The 17,383-nt window shown below is 41.1% G+C and overlaps 1 protein-coding gene across 1 annotated transcript in view; it reads left to right on the plus strand.

Annotated features, from left to right (window-relative positions):
- Window positions 1-4,133: 4,133 nt before the first annotated feature.
- Tll1 (tolloid like 1) overlaps window positions 4,134-17,383 on the plus strand; it is a 185,575-nt gene continuing 172,325 nt past the window's right edge. The window contains exon 1 of the mRNA XM_057752469.1: window positions 4,134-4,416. Within this exon, the coding sequence (XP_057608452.1) occupies window positions 4,248-4,416 (169 nt within the window). The 5' untranslated portion in view covers window positions 4,134-4,247. The remainder of the gene's footprint in view (window positions 4,417-17,383) is intronic.

Here is a 17,383-nt window from a genome sequence, read left to right on the forward strand (position 1 = left end):
TATGGTACACAGATATACCTTCAAGAAAAACACTGAACACACAAAATGAAAACAAATACTTTTTGAAGTAATGGTTTACAATTTTTAAGAAAGAATTAGGAAAGAAAATGTAGATGTTAAATTTCATGGAGGCTCAAAGAATTTTATTCTCATAGAAAGGTACTTGACCGAAGTATATACAATTTCATCCAGAAGAACTATTAACACAAAACATTCTTTTTCTTAAATTTGAAGTAATATACAATTGCCAATATTGGCTGTGTTTGATCCATAGCTATGACAGCTTCCTAGTAATCTGTCTTTATGGAGACTCCCTAGTTTAATGGGTTTTAATTCAGAGGAGAGAGTGGGAAGGAAACTCGCATTTCATTCCATAATAAAGGTTGAAAAAAAATTGTCCATCAAGTTTTCCTAGACATCATGCATTTTGCAGGAATTATATGTTCCATTTTCTTATTTTAAATGAGATGATTATTTTGTGGGTTATTTTTTACAAGACACATGACAGCAATGTAGTCACATGTTACTTAATATCATAAATTGTCACATTTAGCTTTTGACTGACTAGGTTATAAAATAGACACAACCAGTTGTCATTCTCTATATACTGAATTTAGTTTTAACTACTAAAATAGCAATGCGAATATGATAATTTGCTATGGAGTTTGCCTCTTTTTTGGGGGTATCACTTTTACTATTTCAAAGGACTACGTATTGTTGCATTACCATGGTGGTGGTCAAGGGTAGCCACCAGCTAGACACCATGACAATGTCAGCAAGCTTTCCTGAAGAAATCGATTTCTCCTTTTCATCTTCTTGAAGAGACTGAATTCAGATATTGCGCAACCCATAGATTCAGTTTCTCAGATTCAGCTTCTCAATCACAGTCTTATTCTTTCACATTGATCACTTTACATGATAGGGAGAAAAATCTGCTTTCATCCATAAAAATAAACAATGTTTAAACCTAGCTGATTTGTTACAAATAGAGCTAAGTCAAAGATTTAAAACCTCAAAACTGAGCAGAGGATTCGGTTGATAGAAGTATTTCCCATGGAAGTCTGATGGCCTGAGTTCAGTCCCCCAAACCCACACAAAAAGCTGGATCCTGACACACATCTGTAATTCAGCATTCCTGGAGCAGGCTAGGAGGCAGAGACCTGGGAATTTGCAGAACCTTGCGGGGCAGCTGAAGTAGCACCTCAGGAGATTGAAGAGACTCTGTCTACATGGTGGACAGCCAGAACCTGGAAGGCAAGAAAGGACTCCTGAGAGTTGTCCTCTTACACACACACACAAACACACAGACACACACACACACGGACACACACTCTTGAAAGTTATCCTTTTACCTATCTACACAAACACACACACAACAAATAAATAAATAAATAAATAAATAAATAAATAAATAAAAATTTTAAATCAAAGCTCATTAGGATACAAGGCACCCAGGATACTGTGTTGCAACAAATACTCCCTGAAACCATTTTAGCCATAAATATACATTTCTCTATTAAGATCTGATGCTCTAATATGCTAACTACCAATTCTCTGGACTATACGTACATTATATTTTTTTATTATTTTATTTCAGTTTTAGAAGCAGAGTCTCTTACATTACAGGCTGGCCTTAAATGCCTTATTTCATTAAGGATGACCTTGAACTCCTGGTCCTCGGCTAGGTTTCAGTTTGTTTTCTGGGATAATAAGGATCTGGCCCAGGGGTTTGTGCATGCTAAGCAAGCGCTCCACCAACTGACTTACACCCTTAGTCCAAATGTATAAAGATTTTAAATGGAACAGTGACAGATCTGTGCGGAAGAGCTAACAGACATCACTGTCTATTAATAAGAAGGCAGATGTCCTCATATGGTACTATTTTCTCTCCCAATAAATGATGAAACATGCTTATTCTTGTCAAGGATGTGCACTCTAGGTACAGACTCTGAGAAACCAGTATGTGATAAATGTTTCTAGGCATTTAATGTGTCCAGGGCAGGAAATTCGGACACAGCCAGTAGTTCAAAAGCAAGGGTCTTCTAAAAAAAATTTGCATTTCTGGTTCTAAGATGGGATATATAGGATACACTTTTTCTTTAGCCCTGCAGGAGCAACACCAGCATTAATTATACAAACAGCTTTTCTGGTTGGGTTAAAAACTATTGAGCATGACTCAGCAAGAAATTTCAAAAGCAGTGTGTTCACCTCTGTAATCAAACTTTTTTTTTTTAAACCTGCAGTTTGCTCCCTATGACTTAGTTGATGTTTAAGAAAAGAGGCCGCCACTGCAGTGATCTTTGAGAAACTCCAGGTTTGCTAACAGGAAGCAGTCACTTTCCTAAGCTCCTGGTCCCCCCCATCTTTTTACTTTAAGTAGGATGTCTTCAAGATTATCTGCTTGCTCTTCTGCAGTGAGCCTAAAATTCACCACATCTCCAAACCAAAGGCTGTCTCTCCCTATCCTAAGGGGTGTGTTGTGTTGTGTATGTGTCTTGTGTTGTATGTGTGTTGTGTGTGGGGAGTGGGGGGGGGGGGCTCCTGGAGCCTTACAAAGGCAACTTGGAACAGGAGCAGGTTTCTCAGATAAATATACAAAGGCCACGGAAGACTGTAAGTCCCAGCTAAAAGGACAGTAAAGGTTCTTGTTATAAAAGGAAAGCTCCGCTTGCCAGGCCCCCGGAAGCTTGGGGGTGGGGGGGGAAGTCGTCTCACCTATTTTGGAAACTACTTACAGATGTGGGGAAACCTCGGAATTGCTCACACCAGGGGTTTTTGCAGAGATTTCCTCTGGCTTTTTCCCCCCTTCCCCAATTTCCCAGAACCTGTGTTTGTCTTGAGTCTGCTGGGCTGATGGCTGACGTGTAGTTTACCTCAGCGATCCTGCCGCCGGCTCTTGCCCTGTTCTGAGGAGGAAGTCAAACAAGTGAAGCCTAAGGATACTGGGAGGCGCTGGACATAGACGCCAGAACTGTCAGAAAATTTGCGTGGCGAGTATTTCTTCCAACTTCCCTTCCTGTGCCCACGTGAGCCCTCGCACCAGCCCATCAGTGAGGGCTTAGCGTTTCCTGCTGGTGCGATCTGGAACTCGATTTTTTTTTTTTAATTATTTTTTCCAGTTCTTAGTAAAACTTTGTTGGTCGGGAGACTGACTGAACAGAACTCTCTTTTCTTACCTAAACAGAGGGGAATCAGATACTTCTCTTTCACTCTTGTAGGAAGGTTACAGAGCAGCAAGGCAGAGAAACACACACTGCCTGTTTATCTGGGGGTGGGGTGGGGGCAGGATGGGGAGATTTGCAGCTAAGTTGTCACGATCCCTCGCGCCACCCCCGGTCTGGCGCTGTGCATTGACACGTCTCTCATCTATTAATTGCTGTTCATGGAGGGCAGATGAGAAATACTTTAGTTTTTATCTTAGTAAAATAGAAATGGAAATGTCAGCGCGCTCCTGTCTGTTTGTTTGTATAAGGCTATCAAACGAAGTCAGAGAGGAGGCTGTGGCCCGGATCCTGACCCTGATTGTATGAATAAGTAAGCAGGATGCGAGTGATTGGGTTAGATGCTGCGAAGATTTTTTTTTTTTTTTTCAAGTTAGGAAGAGGGTAAAAAGACAGCTTGGAGGGGGGAAAGAGGCACTCCACATCCTCACACCCCTCTACTCTCCCGCAGCCAGGAGCTTCCCTGGCTTCTGCAGGCTTTTAAGGTCTGGTGGCGTAGAAATGCCTGCCCTCCACCCCCTTCCTCGGTCTCCCCTTTCAGTTCAGAAGTGCTGATGTGCAGACCGGATTCATCTTCTCCGAGCGGCGGCGGCGGCGGGCGCAGGCGGCTGCAGCTCGCGCTCGGCCGCGGGGTCCTGACAGAGGCGGGGGCGCGGCGCGGGAGCCCGAGCTCGGGTGGCAGCTGAGCCCTCGGTGCGCCTGTCGCCGCGGCCGCGATCGCGGGAAGTTCGGCCACTGGAAGGACGACCTGGACCGAGCCGGCTTGGCTGCGGCTGCCCCGAGCCGAGCTCCCCACCTGCCCTCCGCCCACACGCGGGCCCCCAGCCAAGTCCCCCAGCTCCCGGGGGAGCCAGGCAGTGCTTGCCCTCTCTACAGTCCCGAAGGCACCCGCACGTCTCCGGACACCTGAACACTTAGGTCCTTCCAAGGAGCCTCCCAGTGGGGAGAAGAGCACTGTCCCTTGAGCCCCTTAGAACCACGAGGCCCTCCGGGTCTGGTCCCCTCCTTTACCTCAGGGAGAGGAGGATGGGTTTGCAAGTGCTCTCCCCGAGGATGCCCCTGTGGTTAGTGGTCTTGGGTTTTGTTTTTTCCTGGGAACTGTGGGTCTGCACTAGCCTCGATTATGATTACACTTTTGATGGGAACGAAGAGGACAAAACGGAGCCTATAGATTACAAGGACCCGTGCAAAGCCGGTAAGTGACTGTCTAAGTTGGGACCGCTGCGCGCCGCTGGGGACCGAGGTGCTGGAATCTCCTACTGGAAGCAGTGGGGAGCTCACCTGTTTCCTTCTCTCCCTCCCTAGCCCCTCCGCTGCTCGTCCTCTCTCCCCCTCCCTTTTCCTTCCCCTCTCCACCCTGCGTGGCTCAAGTTCCCTGGAGTTCTGTGCTAGTAGGATCGGATGCCAAGCACTAGTTTAAGGCAAATGTCCCGTCCCGGAGTTTTGGATCCCTCCCCCAACCACTGTGAAATTAAACAAGCCATAAACACAGCTGGCTTCTGTGGATTTTAAATGCCAACACGCAGCGGGTTCAATGCATCAGGAGGGGACAAGACCTCCCCTGTTCCAGGACGCCGTTCCCCAGCGTCTGTTCAAGACCAAGTGGGCAGAGTTTTCCAAAAGGTGGGTGGGGTTGGCATCACTACCTCTGGACACCTTCACTCTGTTTTACCGGGAGTTTTAAGCGTGAGCTTCAGGCCAGAAGGGTTTTGTGGCAACCTTAGAAGAACTCAATTCTAGATAATGTTCCAGTTTTTGTTTTTTGGGGATTTTTTTTTCCATTTTAAAATAAATCTAAAAATATTTATACCAAGTTTGCTATTCAAGCTTGTGTCTTCCTCCCTGGAAACAGTCTCTGGGCAACAGTGGAACTGGCACTGTCTGAAGCCCAGGGATCTCCCCGAGGGGTCTGGGAACACCCAGGTCTAGCCCTTCTCTTCCACTTGCCAACCACCACCATGCATCTTCTGTCCAGTCTGTGGTGGGAGCCCCTCACACGCAGCTCTTAGGGACCACTGAGCTCAGGGACCTAGGGCTCCCAATACTGGCTGAAACACCAGTCAGGGTCTGGGGATTTTCTATCCTAGGTTCTGTTGGATTGTGGCTGAGGCAATCTCAGTTCATCGGGAACTCATGACTAACTTTGCGAAGGTTACTCTAGCAGGCCAAAGTAACAAAGTGTCCTTGGGAAACCAAAGGCAAGGTCTGTTCCAAGTCAAGAGGTGTGGCTTCCAGACGAGGGAGCAGAGAAAGGGTAGTCCAGATAGGAAATAGACAGACCTAAGTGTATCCAGATTCCAAGACTGATTGGCAGGTCTGTGGTTGGATTTTCGACCTTACCATAGGTAAGCAAATCCTCCTTAACCTTTCTTGAGCCTGAAGGAGACCTGTGCTCAAGAGAAGGAAACCACTGGAAATTCCCTGGTTGGTTCTTACCTAGGATACATTGGCTCCAGTGTCAGATGCTCTCAAGCTGTCTGATCTCTCACTGTGAACATTCTATGCAGATTCTTGTTCGAAACTCAGAGTGGTTTCAGGGGACATCTGTCTTGAACTCAGAGTTCTGATTATGTGCTGTGTTAATAAATTCGCTCTTGTCACCGTTAAAACTGTTTCCCCGTGTTTCTGGGACTTGAAATTCTACTATAGCAGTGACTACATGCCAATATAACTTTTGGTAGGCGGAGTGTTTGTAGTAATACTACAACTTGGAAAGTGTGCATTTCTTGCTTGTCTTTAGGTATGGGTGAGGCCCCAAATTTACTATATTGCTAGAGAATTGTCTATTGTGATGCCCTTTGTGTGAGTCACCCAGCTACTAGGTGTCTGTACAGTGTGCTCCAGCACACCTTAAGCACTGGTGCTTGTTTTTGTTTGCAAATAAATACAGAAAAAAAGGAAGAAAAGATAGCTTGAGTAATACTGATGTCTCATTTCCCCTGCACTACAGAATTATTTTTAATATGAATTTTGGAATTAAAACAGAAAATAATAACTTAGAATTATTATTGTTCTTTTTTTAACCCATTTATGACTGTGTGTCTGTACGTGTCTGTCTGCATATGTGGAGAAAGAAAGAATAGCCAGTGTAGAAGGCAAAGAAGTATGAACACGGTCTAGGGTCTCTTTTCAAGTGTTCTCTCTCACCTTTAAATACGAAGATGAAAGGCATTAACTGATCTCTGCCTGGAGAGTGATAAAATTTGTCTCTTTTATTAGTACTGTATAAGACAAACAAAAGTTAAAATAATCATGGAGAACATGAACACATGAATGTGACCCAAGCAAATTGGGTGACAAGTAAGTTGCTGGAATAAAAAAGAGCTACAGACCCATTGGGAAAGACAACCATACAAAGTCAAGAGGCTCTTTCCAGGTCTAGGACACCTTTGCTCTCTCTTCCAGTGGGTTCCAGAATCTGGTCTGGGATGGAGAATTGAGTCCTTTCTGGATGTTGCGAACATACATCCTGATATTCAAGATATTCTAATATTCCTTTCACTGTAGAGTGACTTGATAGCACAGTGACAAACAGCTTTATGGTTTTGAAAATTTCTCTCTCTCTCTCTCTCTCTCTCTCTCTCTCTCTCTCTCTCTCCTCTCTCTCTCTCTCTTTTTTTTTTAGACAGGGTTTCTTTGTGCTGGTCTGGAGCCTGTTATGGAACTAGCTCTTGTAGACCAGGTTTGCTGTGGGAATTTCTACCGCCAGTAACCTTTAAGGTACCCGCTCACTTGGGCGTGGCCTTGGATTTCTTTTAAGCGTCCATCTTCACAGGCTGACCTCGAACTCTCAGAGATTTGCCTGCCTCTGCCTCTGGAGTGCTGGGATTAAAGGCATGTGCCACCACTACCTGAGCTTTGAAACTTTGCTGAGTGTGTGGTTCTAGTTGGGGGTCACAGCATCCCAGTGTGCTGGAGTTTGTTAATCTTCCCACCTCAAAGACAGGAAAACAGACTGAATGACATTAAATGTCTTTGTCCCCCTGAAACCCCACCCCAGCTTATTTTTTACCTTTCCTTTCTGAGGCTTTCTTTGAAATACAAACCAACAAACACAAACCACAGAAATGAGCCCAGACTTTTCTGTAATACTGATCGGTTTAGAGGAAAGTGTTCTCATATCATATGTGAGTGATGTGACCAAAGACTTAATTTCATTTATTTTAAATGTAAGTCCTGGAAATCAAGATCATAAGTAGTGTAAATATTTATCACAAAGACATATTGCCAGATCCACTCTTAGGAGTCCAGTATATTCTCAATACAAGACTTTCATAGTCTCATTCTATAAAATTCTATTTCAAATAAAACAAAAATCATGGTACCCAAGAGAAAAATATTCTCAGTCATAATTTGTTAGATTTTAAGACTGGAAATACTATAGAAGAGACAGGAAGCTTATAGTCATTTGGTTGAATTGATTGAGACATTTCTGGTAGAAATGAAAATATATCAGTTATTGTACCACAGATGAAGTCTCCCAGGATGGAAGGTGGCTACTTCCTTCTGTGAATGCGTGTGCACAGAGCTGCAGGTAAAGCAACATGAAGGGATGTCTGGTTGGCCCCTTCATTGTATCATACTGGTAAGTCACCTGCCTGTTTTACTGTGCAGTGAGGTTGTGCCCAGTCTCTGGAGTGTAAAAGGGTCTCCAAAGACACAGGGAGCCTGTGGGAGTTTGTCTTAAAGCGGAGGATGACATGTCCCCATGGCTCCTTCCATAGGGCGACTCCAGTAAGTGTGAACCAGAAGCCTGACATCTGTGAAGTGTCTGGGAAAATCCAGCTTACAAGGTTATCTGCCAGAGTTGTACAGCAATGACGTGTGAAAGCAGAGACGAATGAAACGATCGGACTAAAACCGCTCCCCACTTCCCTGCCTTTCTCCATCCATCTCTCTAGCCCTCTGTCCTTTGTCTCTGCTTTCCTCCTCTTCTCCTTCTCCCTCTGATTGTTTCTTTATATTTGAGAAGGTATTAAGGATGTTCACGCAAATGCAAATACAGAGATTGACGAAATTACGTTTTAAATGATGAGTTAAAAACTTAGAAGACTGGCGGATGAAATCCAATGTTTCTCAGTAAAGTTCATTCTCCCCTTACACCCATGTGAACTTTGTGGGAGTTTTGTACCTTGAAATTCATGAATGCGTGGTTCTTCTCCTTAAAGGTCAGTGAAGTCAGAGGTTGTTGAGCTTGCCCTTTGTGAAGCAGCTGCGAGTCCCATCCTAAAGAAATCAGCTTTTGGCATCCCAAAGAATTCTTCCTGCTTTTTCCTCATGACCAGGGCCCTAGTTTCCATGTACACTAGATCTTGGGGGAAATTTTCATAAGTTTATAATTTCTAATTTCTAGGCCAGTAGTTTTTGTTGTTCTTGGTGTTGTATTTTCTGGCTGGGCAGGCATCCTCTTAGGTACAGCATTTCAGAACTTGCTCAATTCCACATTACTTTATTCCATCACAACTTGAAATATCCAAACATTTACCCTGAAGTCGGCGCCTCTCTAGAGTGCCAAGCTCTCCTCTGAAGGCCACTTCCAGGGGCTGCTGCTTTAGCCAGTCTCTTCTGTCTTAGTTTTCATGGCTCAGATCTTGAAAATATTTTTTTCTCTTTTTTTGCCTCTGGTGCCAGCCAACATAGAAATGGCCAAAATAAGGTTTGCAAAATGGCTGGTTAAGGCGTTATGCTTGTATACTTGAATTCTATTTTTTGTTTGTTGTGAGCACTTCTTTGAATCTTGTTTGGACGGCTAGTGGGTCTTCTGCTTCTCAAGTACAGTTACTGGCAGTAAGTATGGGAAATATACATTATTTTTTCTTGAATGAATTTTCCTGGACCAAGCATTTTTTCCAAAGCTTTTTTCCCCTTTCCATTTTCCCCTTTTCCCTCCTTTTTCCTTCCCCTCCCCTCTCTTTCCCTCCCCTTACCTTTCCTCTTCATGTTCCCTTTTTCCCTACCCATTCCTTGTTTATAGGATGTCTTGAACTCTTCATACTTTTGTCTCCATACAGTGTGATTGGAAAATTCAAAATTCAGCTAGATAGTTTTAGTCTTTTGCTGTTGGTTTCCTTAAATATTGCAGACATTAACTACTTCTTAGATGAAGGATGTGGATATTTCTCCATTTCCGGAAGTCATCTGTTCACTCGGTTGTTTCTTCCTTACACATTAAGATCATTTTTTTCTTTGTTGTCTGCATGTTTATAACCTTGGACAATATGATCTTTGCTTGGATCAAATGTACAAAGTGGCTTCTTCATTCTTCTAGTAGCATTACAGTTTGGGGATTTTATATTTGCATCTTTAATATCCTTTAGGTGGATTTTCTAAAATATGGGGGTTTAGTTACTTCTTCACATAGACATAACTTTTCTAATATTATTTACTTATACTTGTCTTTTGACAGGTGTAAGATACATGTCTGGTAGCTCAGCACCTGCCAGTTGGGGTTAGGGGATTAGGACATAAAAGTGATTCTTAGTTATATAGCATACACAGTAAATTAGGACCCAGCTTAGGCTAAATGGGACTCTGTCTCCCACGTGTGTTTTGGGAGCTTCTGTAGAATGCCATTTGGCTCCAACTGTGTGAGATTACTCCTGGGTCCTCTGTTATGTTCTGTTGTTCTATATGTCTGTTTTTATGCCAGTACCATGCTGGACTAATTATTAGAGCTTTGTGGAATATTCTGGAATGAGGTAGTGTGATGCTTCCAGCTCTTCTCTTTGCTGAAGACTGAGTTGGCTACTTTAGTTCTTTTGTGGTTTTCTACAAAATTGAAGACTTATTTACTGATTTCAGTGAAGTAAGACATTAGTATTTTGATTTAATTGTGTAAATCTGTTTGGGTAATGTATGTATTTTAGTGATATCCTTGCAACTTTTCATTTATTTGCACACTTTCAAGTTTCCTCATTAGTTTGTTGTTGTGTGTGTGTATGTTTGTGTGTGTATGGGTATATTGCCTTTTGACTACATGTTAATCCATCCTCTGTATGTCTGCCTGTTGTCTGAAAGGCCAATAGAGAGTGATAGATAACCTGAAAGTAGAGTTACAAATGGTTGTGAGCCTTCTTGTAGGTATGTTCTCTGGAGAAGCAGCAAGTGCTCTTAACCATTAAGCCATGTCTCTAGGCCCCTTTCTGGCGATTTTATACTTTGTTACAGAGATCTTTCCTCTTCCCACACCTCCCTAGCTTTTTCCTGTGATGGTTCATGGACTTTTTGTGGTGTCTGTTCAAGGAGGGACATATTTAACCCTACTGTCTTTGTTTAGGATTCCTCTTAAATATAATTTAGACTGTGTAAGAACGTAGGAAAGACTTCTTGAAAAAATAAACTGATACATATTAAAAACAACTCTTGCCATCATAATGACTCACTTTTCCAAGACAATCTAATATGAATGTAATCTAATATGAATGTAATCTAATATGCAATATAATATGAAAATAATTTCTTTGTTGAGACCAAGTCATCCTCCATTATTGTGCTGGTGGTAACTCTACTTTTAAAGTGTCTTCAATCATGACTTATGTATATGTGAAATTCACAACTAATAGTCACAGAAAATGTCCTGCAGGAGTCTTGGTTCCCCAAGACCTGTATTGGAGACTCACATTCAGCACTGGTGATTAACTGTTACTCATTTTAGAATATTATCTATTGTTTTAATAGTGCCTTAGTCCCTTGACTAAATGGTTTCAACGGGGGCCCTCCATAACATTTTAAAGAAGTGTTAGAAAACACAGATGGATATCCATTAAAATGAGGCATGGTACATCCTGGTGGAACCATCTGGTGTCAGGGGTAGTGATGGTGCTGGGAGGGGATCTGTTGCCATTCCCCTTCCACACTCTAGGAAAGCCTTCTGCATGATCTTGAGCTCAGAATAATGCTAGCCCAGTGATCAGTTGACCAGAGAGATTCCAGGGGATGCAAGATTTCATTTTCTGGGAGATACTTGAAGTGATTTATAATCCCAACATTGGGAATAAATTGTGGAATTATCAAAATTTAACAAGTGGAAAATGTTCTTCTCGGGTTTAGAAGGTGGGACTATTTAGCAATAAGGTTTAAGAGGTTTATTTCCTTTAGTTTTCTACTGAATAATATCACTTTGAGAGAAAAAATATTTAAAAAATTCTTTCTAGCCTCAATGCTATGAAATGAATTTCACAGAAAGATATGCTTTTTGAGAATGCCAGAAGGGACCTCTTGTTTATTTATTTAGTTCTTGCCATTTTCAGTCATGAAGGCTAAGTATTGACTATTAGATTTTGAATCATCTTCGCCTAATGGATTGCTTGTTTCACTGGCTTATAACAAAAAAAAAAAAAGTGCTTATCCTATCAAGTTGCTCCAAAGAGCTCAGCTATGTATTTGTATTAAGAGCATTGTAAATCAGGTGCAAATTGAAATCCAGAAAGTGAACCTAGGCAGTGTTTGTTTTACTCAGCTTTTTCTCTTGCAATTTACATTTATAGTTTCAGCTAAATATTTGCTGTCTATCACACTTTAAAAAGACCTTGAATGTTAATAATGAGGTCAAAAATACCTCCAAACAAAATCTAATGGTGTGTGTCCATACACTATGCAAAGCATTCAGGTCAGAGTTTTAAAAAGACACCAACAGTGTTTAAAACTTTGGTATTTTACCAATGAAAGGAGGAGTCACCACAGAACCCACAATAATATATATGTATATATACATATATGTATATATACTATCAGCATTGATATCTGCTGTGCTGCTGATGTTTCTGTTGATGCCCTTTATTTGATGTGATGGAGGAGGCAGAGGTGGAGGACAACGGGGTGTAACGGTTTACTCATTCCTTGCATTTCTCATCTATGTTGAGCTGTCAGCACGTGGACTGTGCACCGCAGAGTCACCTCCAGTGGTTACTGGCCTGCTTGCTCCTATCAGTGTTGTTTGAACTCCTTCTTTGGCTCTGACTGAATGTGAAGTGTTTATTGGGATAATTGCTGGTTCTTGTGTTGTGCTGGGAGCCTCTGTGGCATTGGGTCAGTTGATTGGCTGTTCTGGATAGATGGAATTCTGTTCCTCTTCACCGATCTGTTTTGAGATGGCAAATGCTAAGCGGTTGATGATGTATGTATTTGTATCTGTGTGTGTCTTTTCTAGTAAGTATTATATTTTAAGAAAGGTATATGTGGTCATATGTAGTTACATGAATATAAGTTGTATATGCCTATATACACTATTTCAGTAAGTAACAGATTTCACATAAGAGTAGTCACTTAAGATGATATTACCTAATGAGGTCGTAGCCACCTTAAGTCTCTACATATTGCCATACAACAGCCACATTGCTTAAGGACACATTTATCAAACAGCATCATCTTGCTGGGCAACACATGACTCCACTTCATGGCATAGAGTTTAAGACCTTTAAGATGCCTCAAGGCAGAGCATGAATAAGTAGAAAATAGCCAAATGAATAGAAGTCAAATATTTTTGCATGTGTTTTCATGACACATACTATAATAGCATATTCATGCTGAAGAATTATCAATAAAACAATCATCAAAGTTTAGCCAGATGGCGTGGCATACACGCCTAATCTTAGAAGACAGGAGGCAGGTTAAGGACGATCACTGTGAGTTCAAGGCCATCTTGGTCAACATTGTAAATTCTAGCTCACCCAAGGCTATACGGTAAGTTTTAGTCTTAAAAACAAAAACGTCTTTGTGGAAGGAGTCCCCATCAATCACATGAGCATCAAAATCTCTTATGGATATGTGAGAAACTAAGACCCAGGTGGTCTGGTCTGTCGCAAGGGTAGTGAGGGCTGAGAAATCGAGCCCAGGTTTCCACAGCAGAAACCTTTGCTTCCCTTTGTCTAGCTCCGTGCTCTGGAACTCCAGTCAACACAGACTTAGGAAGACGTCCAATGGAGGAGGTAGTGACTCTTCCACAGGAATCCATCTACTGTGATTTGTTTTCGCAAGGTCACAAGGTTACATCTTTTCTTCAGTGTTTTTGAATTTTAAAGGCCTTATATTCTACTGTCAGAATAAGACCAACACTTTGCACTTTTGTGAAGCCCTAGTTCTTCTGAGAGACTATCCTTTATGTTTGAGGAGCTAGAAATGGAATACCTTCATCATGTATGAAATAAAGAGACAATCATGGGGACTGCATGAACCTGCACTGGACCTCTGCATGTATGTTATTGTTGTTAACTTGGTGGTTTTGTGGGACTCCTAACAGCAGGGGTTGGGGCTGTCTCTGACTCTTCTGCCTGCTCCTGAGACCCTTTATCTCCTACTGGATTGGCTGGCCCAGCTCTGATATGAGGGTTGGTGTCTAGTCTTACTGTATCTTGTTAGCCATGTTCAGATGCTGTTTCTGGGAAGCCTGTTCTTTTATAAACAGAAGAGTGGATCTATGGGAGAATTGAGGGAGGTATTGAGAGGATTGAAGGGAGGCAAAACTGCAGTTTGGATGTATTAATAAACAATACAAAAATAAAAAATAAAAATAAAAAAAAAGAAATAACTAAAAACACCCAAGACTTGCCTTTGTAGAGTTAAATACTTGAGTGTTTGGGAATGTAAGGGAGATGCTGTTGTGTTTCTCTTGCCTATATTTAAATTGTAAAGGTAACTTAGTGGTGGAGCAGTTGTCTGGCATGGAAAGTCATGGGTTTAATCCCCAGGACTACACATGTACACACATGCAAAATTGAACATTTTTATAATAAATTGTGGCAGCAGGTTTACTCTGCCCTTGGAGTCAGCTTGAATGGGTTAGGGTGGAAGCCAGTCATTAGGGTTCAGTTGTTGCTCATACAAGTGCTCATACCTCTTACTGCTTTATAGTTGAGATTTCCCATTGAATGTTCATTGAACTCACAGTTATGAACCCTTAATGAGTGTGAAGAGTATTCTTTCAATTGCTGGCCACTCATGAGCATGATTCATACTATTTATTATATATACAGATGGTTTGTAAGTTTCTTTGAGTAAATGAATAAGCTGTGTAAAGATAGTTTTTAAAAGACATCACCATTTTCAACCCTGATATCTAAAAGACCTAAGACTGACTACTTGTAAACTTTAAGGAATAGTAAACTGCTTGGAATTCCAGTCCAGTGTTTAAGGAATTTGACATATGTCCTATATGTTATGTTTTTTTTTAAATATTTATTTATTTATTAGGCATATAATATTCTGTCTGTGTGTATGTCTGCAGGCCAGAAGAGGGCACCAGATCCCTTTACAGATGGTTGTGAGCCACCATGTGGTTGCTGGGAATTGAACTCAGGACCTTTGGAAGAGCAGGCAATGCTCTTAACCTCTGAGCCATCTCTCCAGCCCTCCTATATGTTATGTTGATGATAATTTCTTCAAAGAAATTATATTGCCTTTACCAAATTATGTTTTCTAGGGAAGAGAATTTCTGTTTGTATTTGTTTTAGTGAGTAAGTAGGATGAAATCTGATAAAAAGAACCAGTCTTCACTGTTGCATTCCTTTGAAACCTACAAACAGGCAGGCATTTGTTCTTTATAGCCAATATTTTTCCATCCAGAAGAACAAATTGTGTATATCTGGCCTGAGTCAATGTGGCCAATAGACAATCAGTTACCAGGGTTGGAATATGAAGAATAGAAACAATGAACTAGATTGGGAGGTCGCGTTGCTTTAAATGTATGTTTGCAATGGCATCTGTGAGCAGTTGTCTACTTGATGTAGTCAAGAACAGTTAATATAGTGAATCTTGATTATTGAGAGGCCCTTCATGGAAGTCTAGGATTGAAATGTCCACAGTAATAGCAAATCTTTAGCAGATATTATGAAATTCAGAGCAGAATAACATAAACTTCAAACACAAACAAAACTCTAACTTAAAAAATGATTATTGCATATCTTTTTTTTTTCTGAATGGTACAAACAGCTAAGTATTTAAGGATTATTTCCCCCACACCACACTGTGATGGATAAGAATTGAATCCAGAACTCTGAATTACTACATTGTATAATCCCCCTTCTCTTCCTTCTCTTATTATATATAGAGACTTTGTGTAAATTTAAATGAGTTTCAAAATTGTTTTCTACGTTTTCGAAAAAGTAGAATAATGATTTATTAAGTACTAGGAGGTTGGTGAGATGTCTTACAGGGCAAAGACGCTTGCTTCCAAGCCTGATGTCTTAGGCAATGTTGTATTACTAGGAAGAAACACCCTCAACACAGTGATTCTTATAAAGAAAAGCATTTAATTGGTGCTGGCTTACAGTTTCAGAGGATTAGCCCATTGTCATCATGGCATGAAGTATCATGACACACAGACAGACATGGTTCTGGAGAAGTAGTAGCTGATAATTCTACCTCAGAATCTGCGGGCAGTGGGAAGACACAGACTCTGGGCTTGGAAAGGGCTTTTTGAAATCTTACTCATCCCCCAGTGACACACTTTCTCCAACAAGGCCACCACTTTATATTCCTTCCAAATAGTGCCACTCCCTGGTGACCTATATGCCTATGGGGGTAATTCTCATCTAAAGCACCACACCTGATGACTTGAGTTTAACCCCCAGAACCACCCACGTAGTGCAAGGAGAAAGCTGACTACTGAGAGGAGTTCTTTGACCTCTGTAGGGATTCACACATTCACACACAAGCTAAATAATGCGTGTGTGCGCGCGTACGTGCGCGCGAGAGAAGATGGGCTTTAGAATTAGATACAAATACACTCCAATACTAAACCATCTATTGTACCTATGATTTTTGCAATTTGGTTGTCAACTCTGTTAGGCTTAATTTTATGATATACAAAATGAGGATGATATGGGCATCACAATGCTATTATGAGAGTTGAATAAATGTAAAACGTATGCTACTTTACCTAGAACTGCTGTATTACTTTTGTGTACAGCAGTGCAAGTACATAGGACACATGATATTTTAAATCACAAGTACTTACTTTTACAAAGATGATCTTTATAAAAAACATTAGTGAACTAAATGTCTTTGTTTCTGCTATGTATAAAAATATATTCATTCCCAGGTATTCTAAATCTTGCTTCTTGAGAAGTTAAGCCCCTTACCCCTGAAGATGTTTTTCTTTCAAAAGGTGTGAGAGGAAACTGATGCCAACATATATGCTTCTGAGTCTCATATGCTCAAGATATATTGGCAACGTTCAATTAACATTTACTAGTGTGTGAATAGAATCTTGGCAACATAGTCTCTCAGTAGTTTCTGGTTTGAATTTTAGTTGCCATCTGGATTGCCTTGATCTTAAATAGTCACAATCCCATGTTTACAAAGAGCTAAGTTTGAGCACATGAATCTCAGCTACAAATGTTCATGAGTTCATTCAACATTTATTGAATATTTACCATGAATGAAGCATGACACAGAAACATGAAGTCAAATAGAAATCTTGTGTGTGTCTCATGTGTGTGTGTGACATGTGTTCGTGTATGTGTGTGCACACGTGTGTGTTTGTTTATGTATATATGTGCATATGTGTGGTGTCTGTCTGTGTGTGCCTTATGTATGTATGTGTGTGGAGTCCAGGGTTCAGTGTCACCAGATCACTTCTCTGCCTTTCACCTTAGCTTTATAGATACGATTTCTCACTGAACCTGGACTTCAGTGACTTCCTAGACTGGCTGGCTATCAAACCCTAGAAATCGTCCTGACTCCACATGCCTGGAACTATACTAGAATTGCTGGAACGTGCCCAGAGCTTTGCATGCATTTGCGTGTTTTAATACAGGTACTACAGACTGGACGCTGTTCTTCATGATATCATGGCAAGTGCTTTAATGACTCAACCATCTCCCCAACTTCCTCACTTTAATTTTTTGCGAACAGAAAATGGTTTATGTCCATGGTTATACACTAGTAGCACAACTGCATTCTAAATTTAGCTTTAGTGTATAATAGTGACATAATTGTATGCTAAAGATATTTCAGTTTAGCTTTTGAAAATGGAAACTATCATAAATTATGACAACTAGAATTTAGAATTTTTTTCTTCAGTCAAGATACATGAGTACTGCCTGTGAGTACCCTGTGGACATTGATTCTTGGGAATAGACTGGGATGGGATGCAGCTGGTAATTACTTATGGAATTACTTGGGAATAGCTTGTATTAACCACTCTTGATTTTTATTACTTTATC

Source organism: Chionomys nivalis, chromosome 20 (assembly GCF_950005125.1).
Source record: "Chionomys nivalis chromosome 20, mChiNiv1.1, whole genome shotgun sequence".
Classification (NCBI taxonomy): Eukaryota; Metazoa; Chordata; class Mammalia; order Rodentia; family Cricetidae; genus Chionomys; species Chionomys nivalis.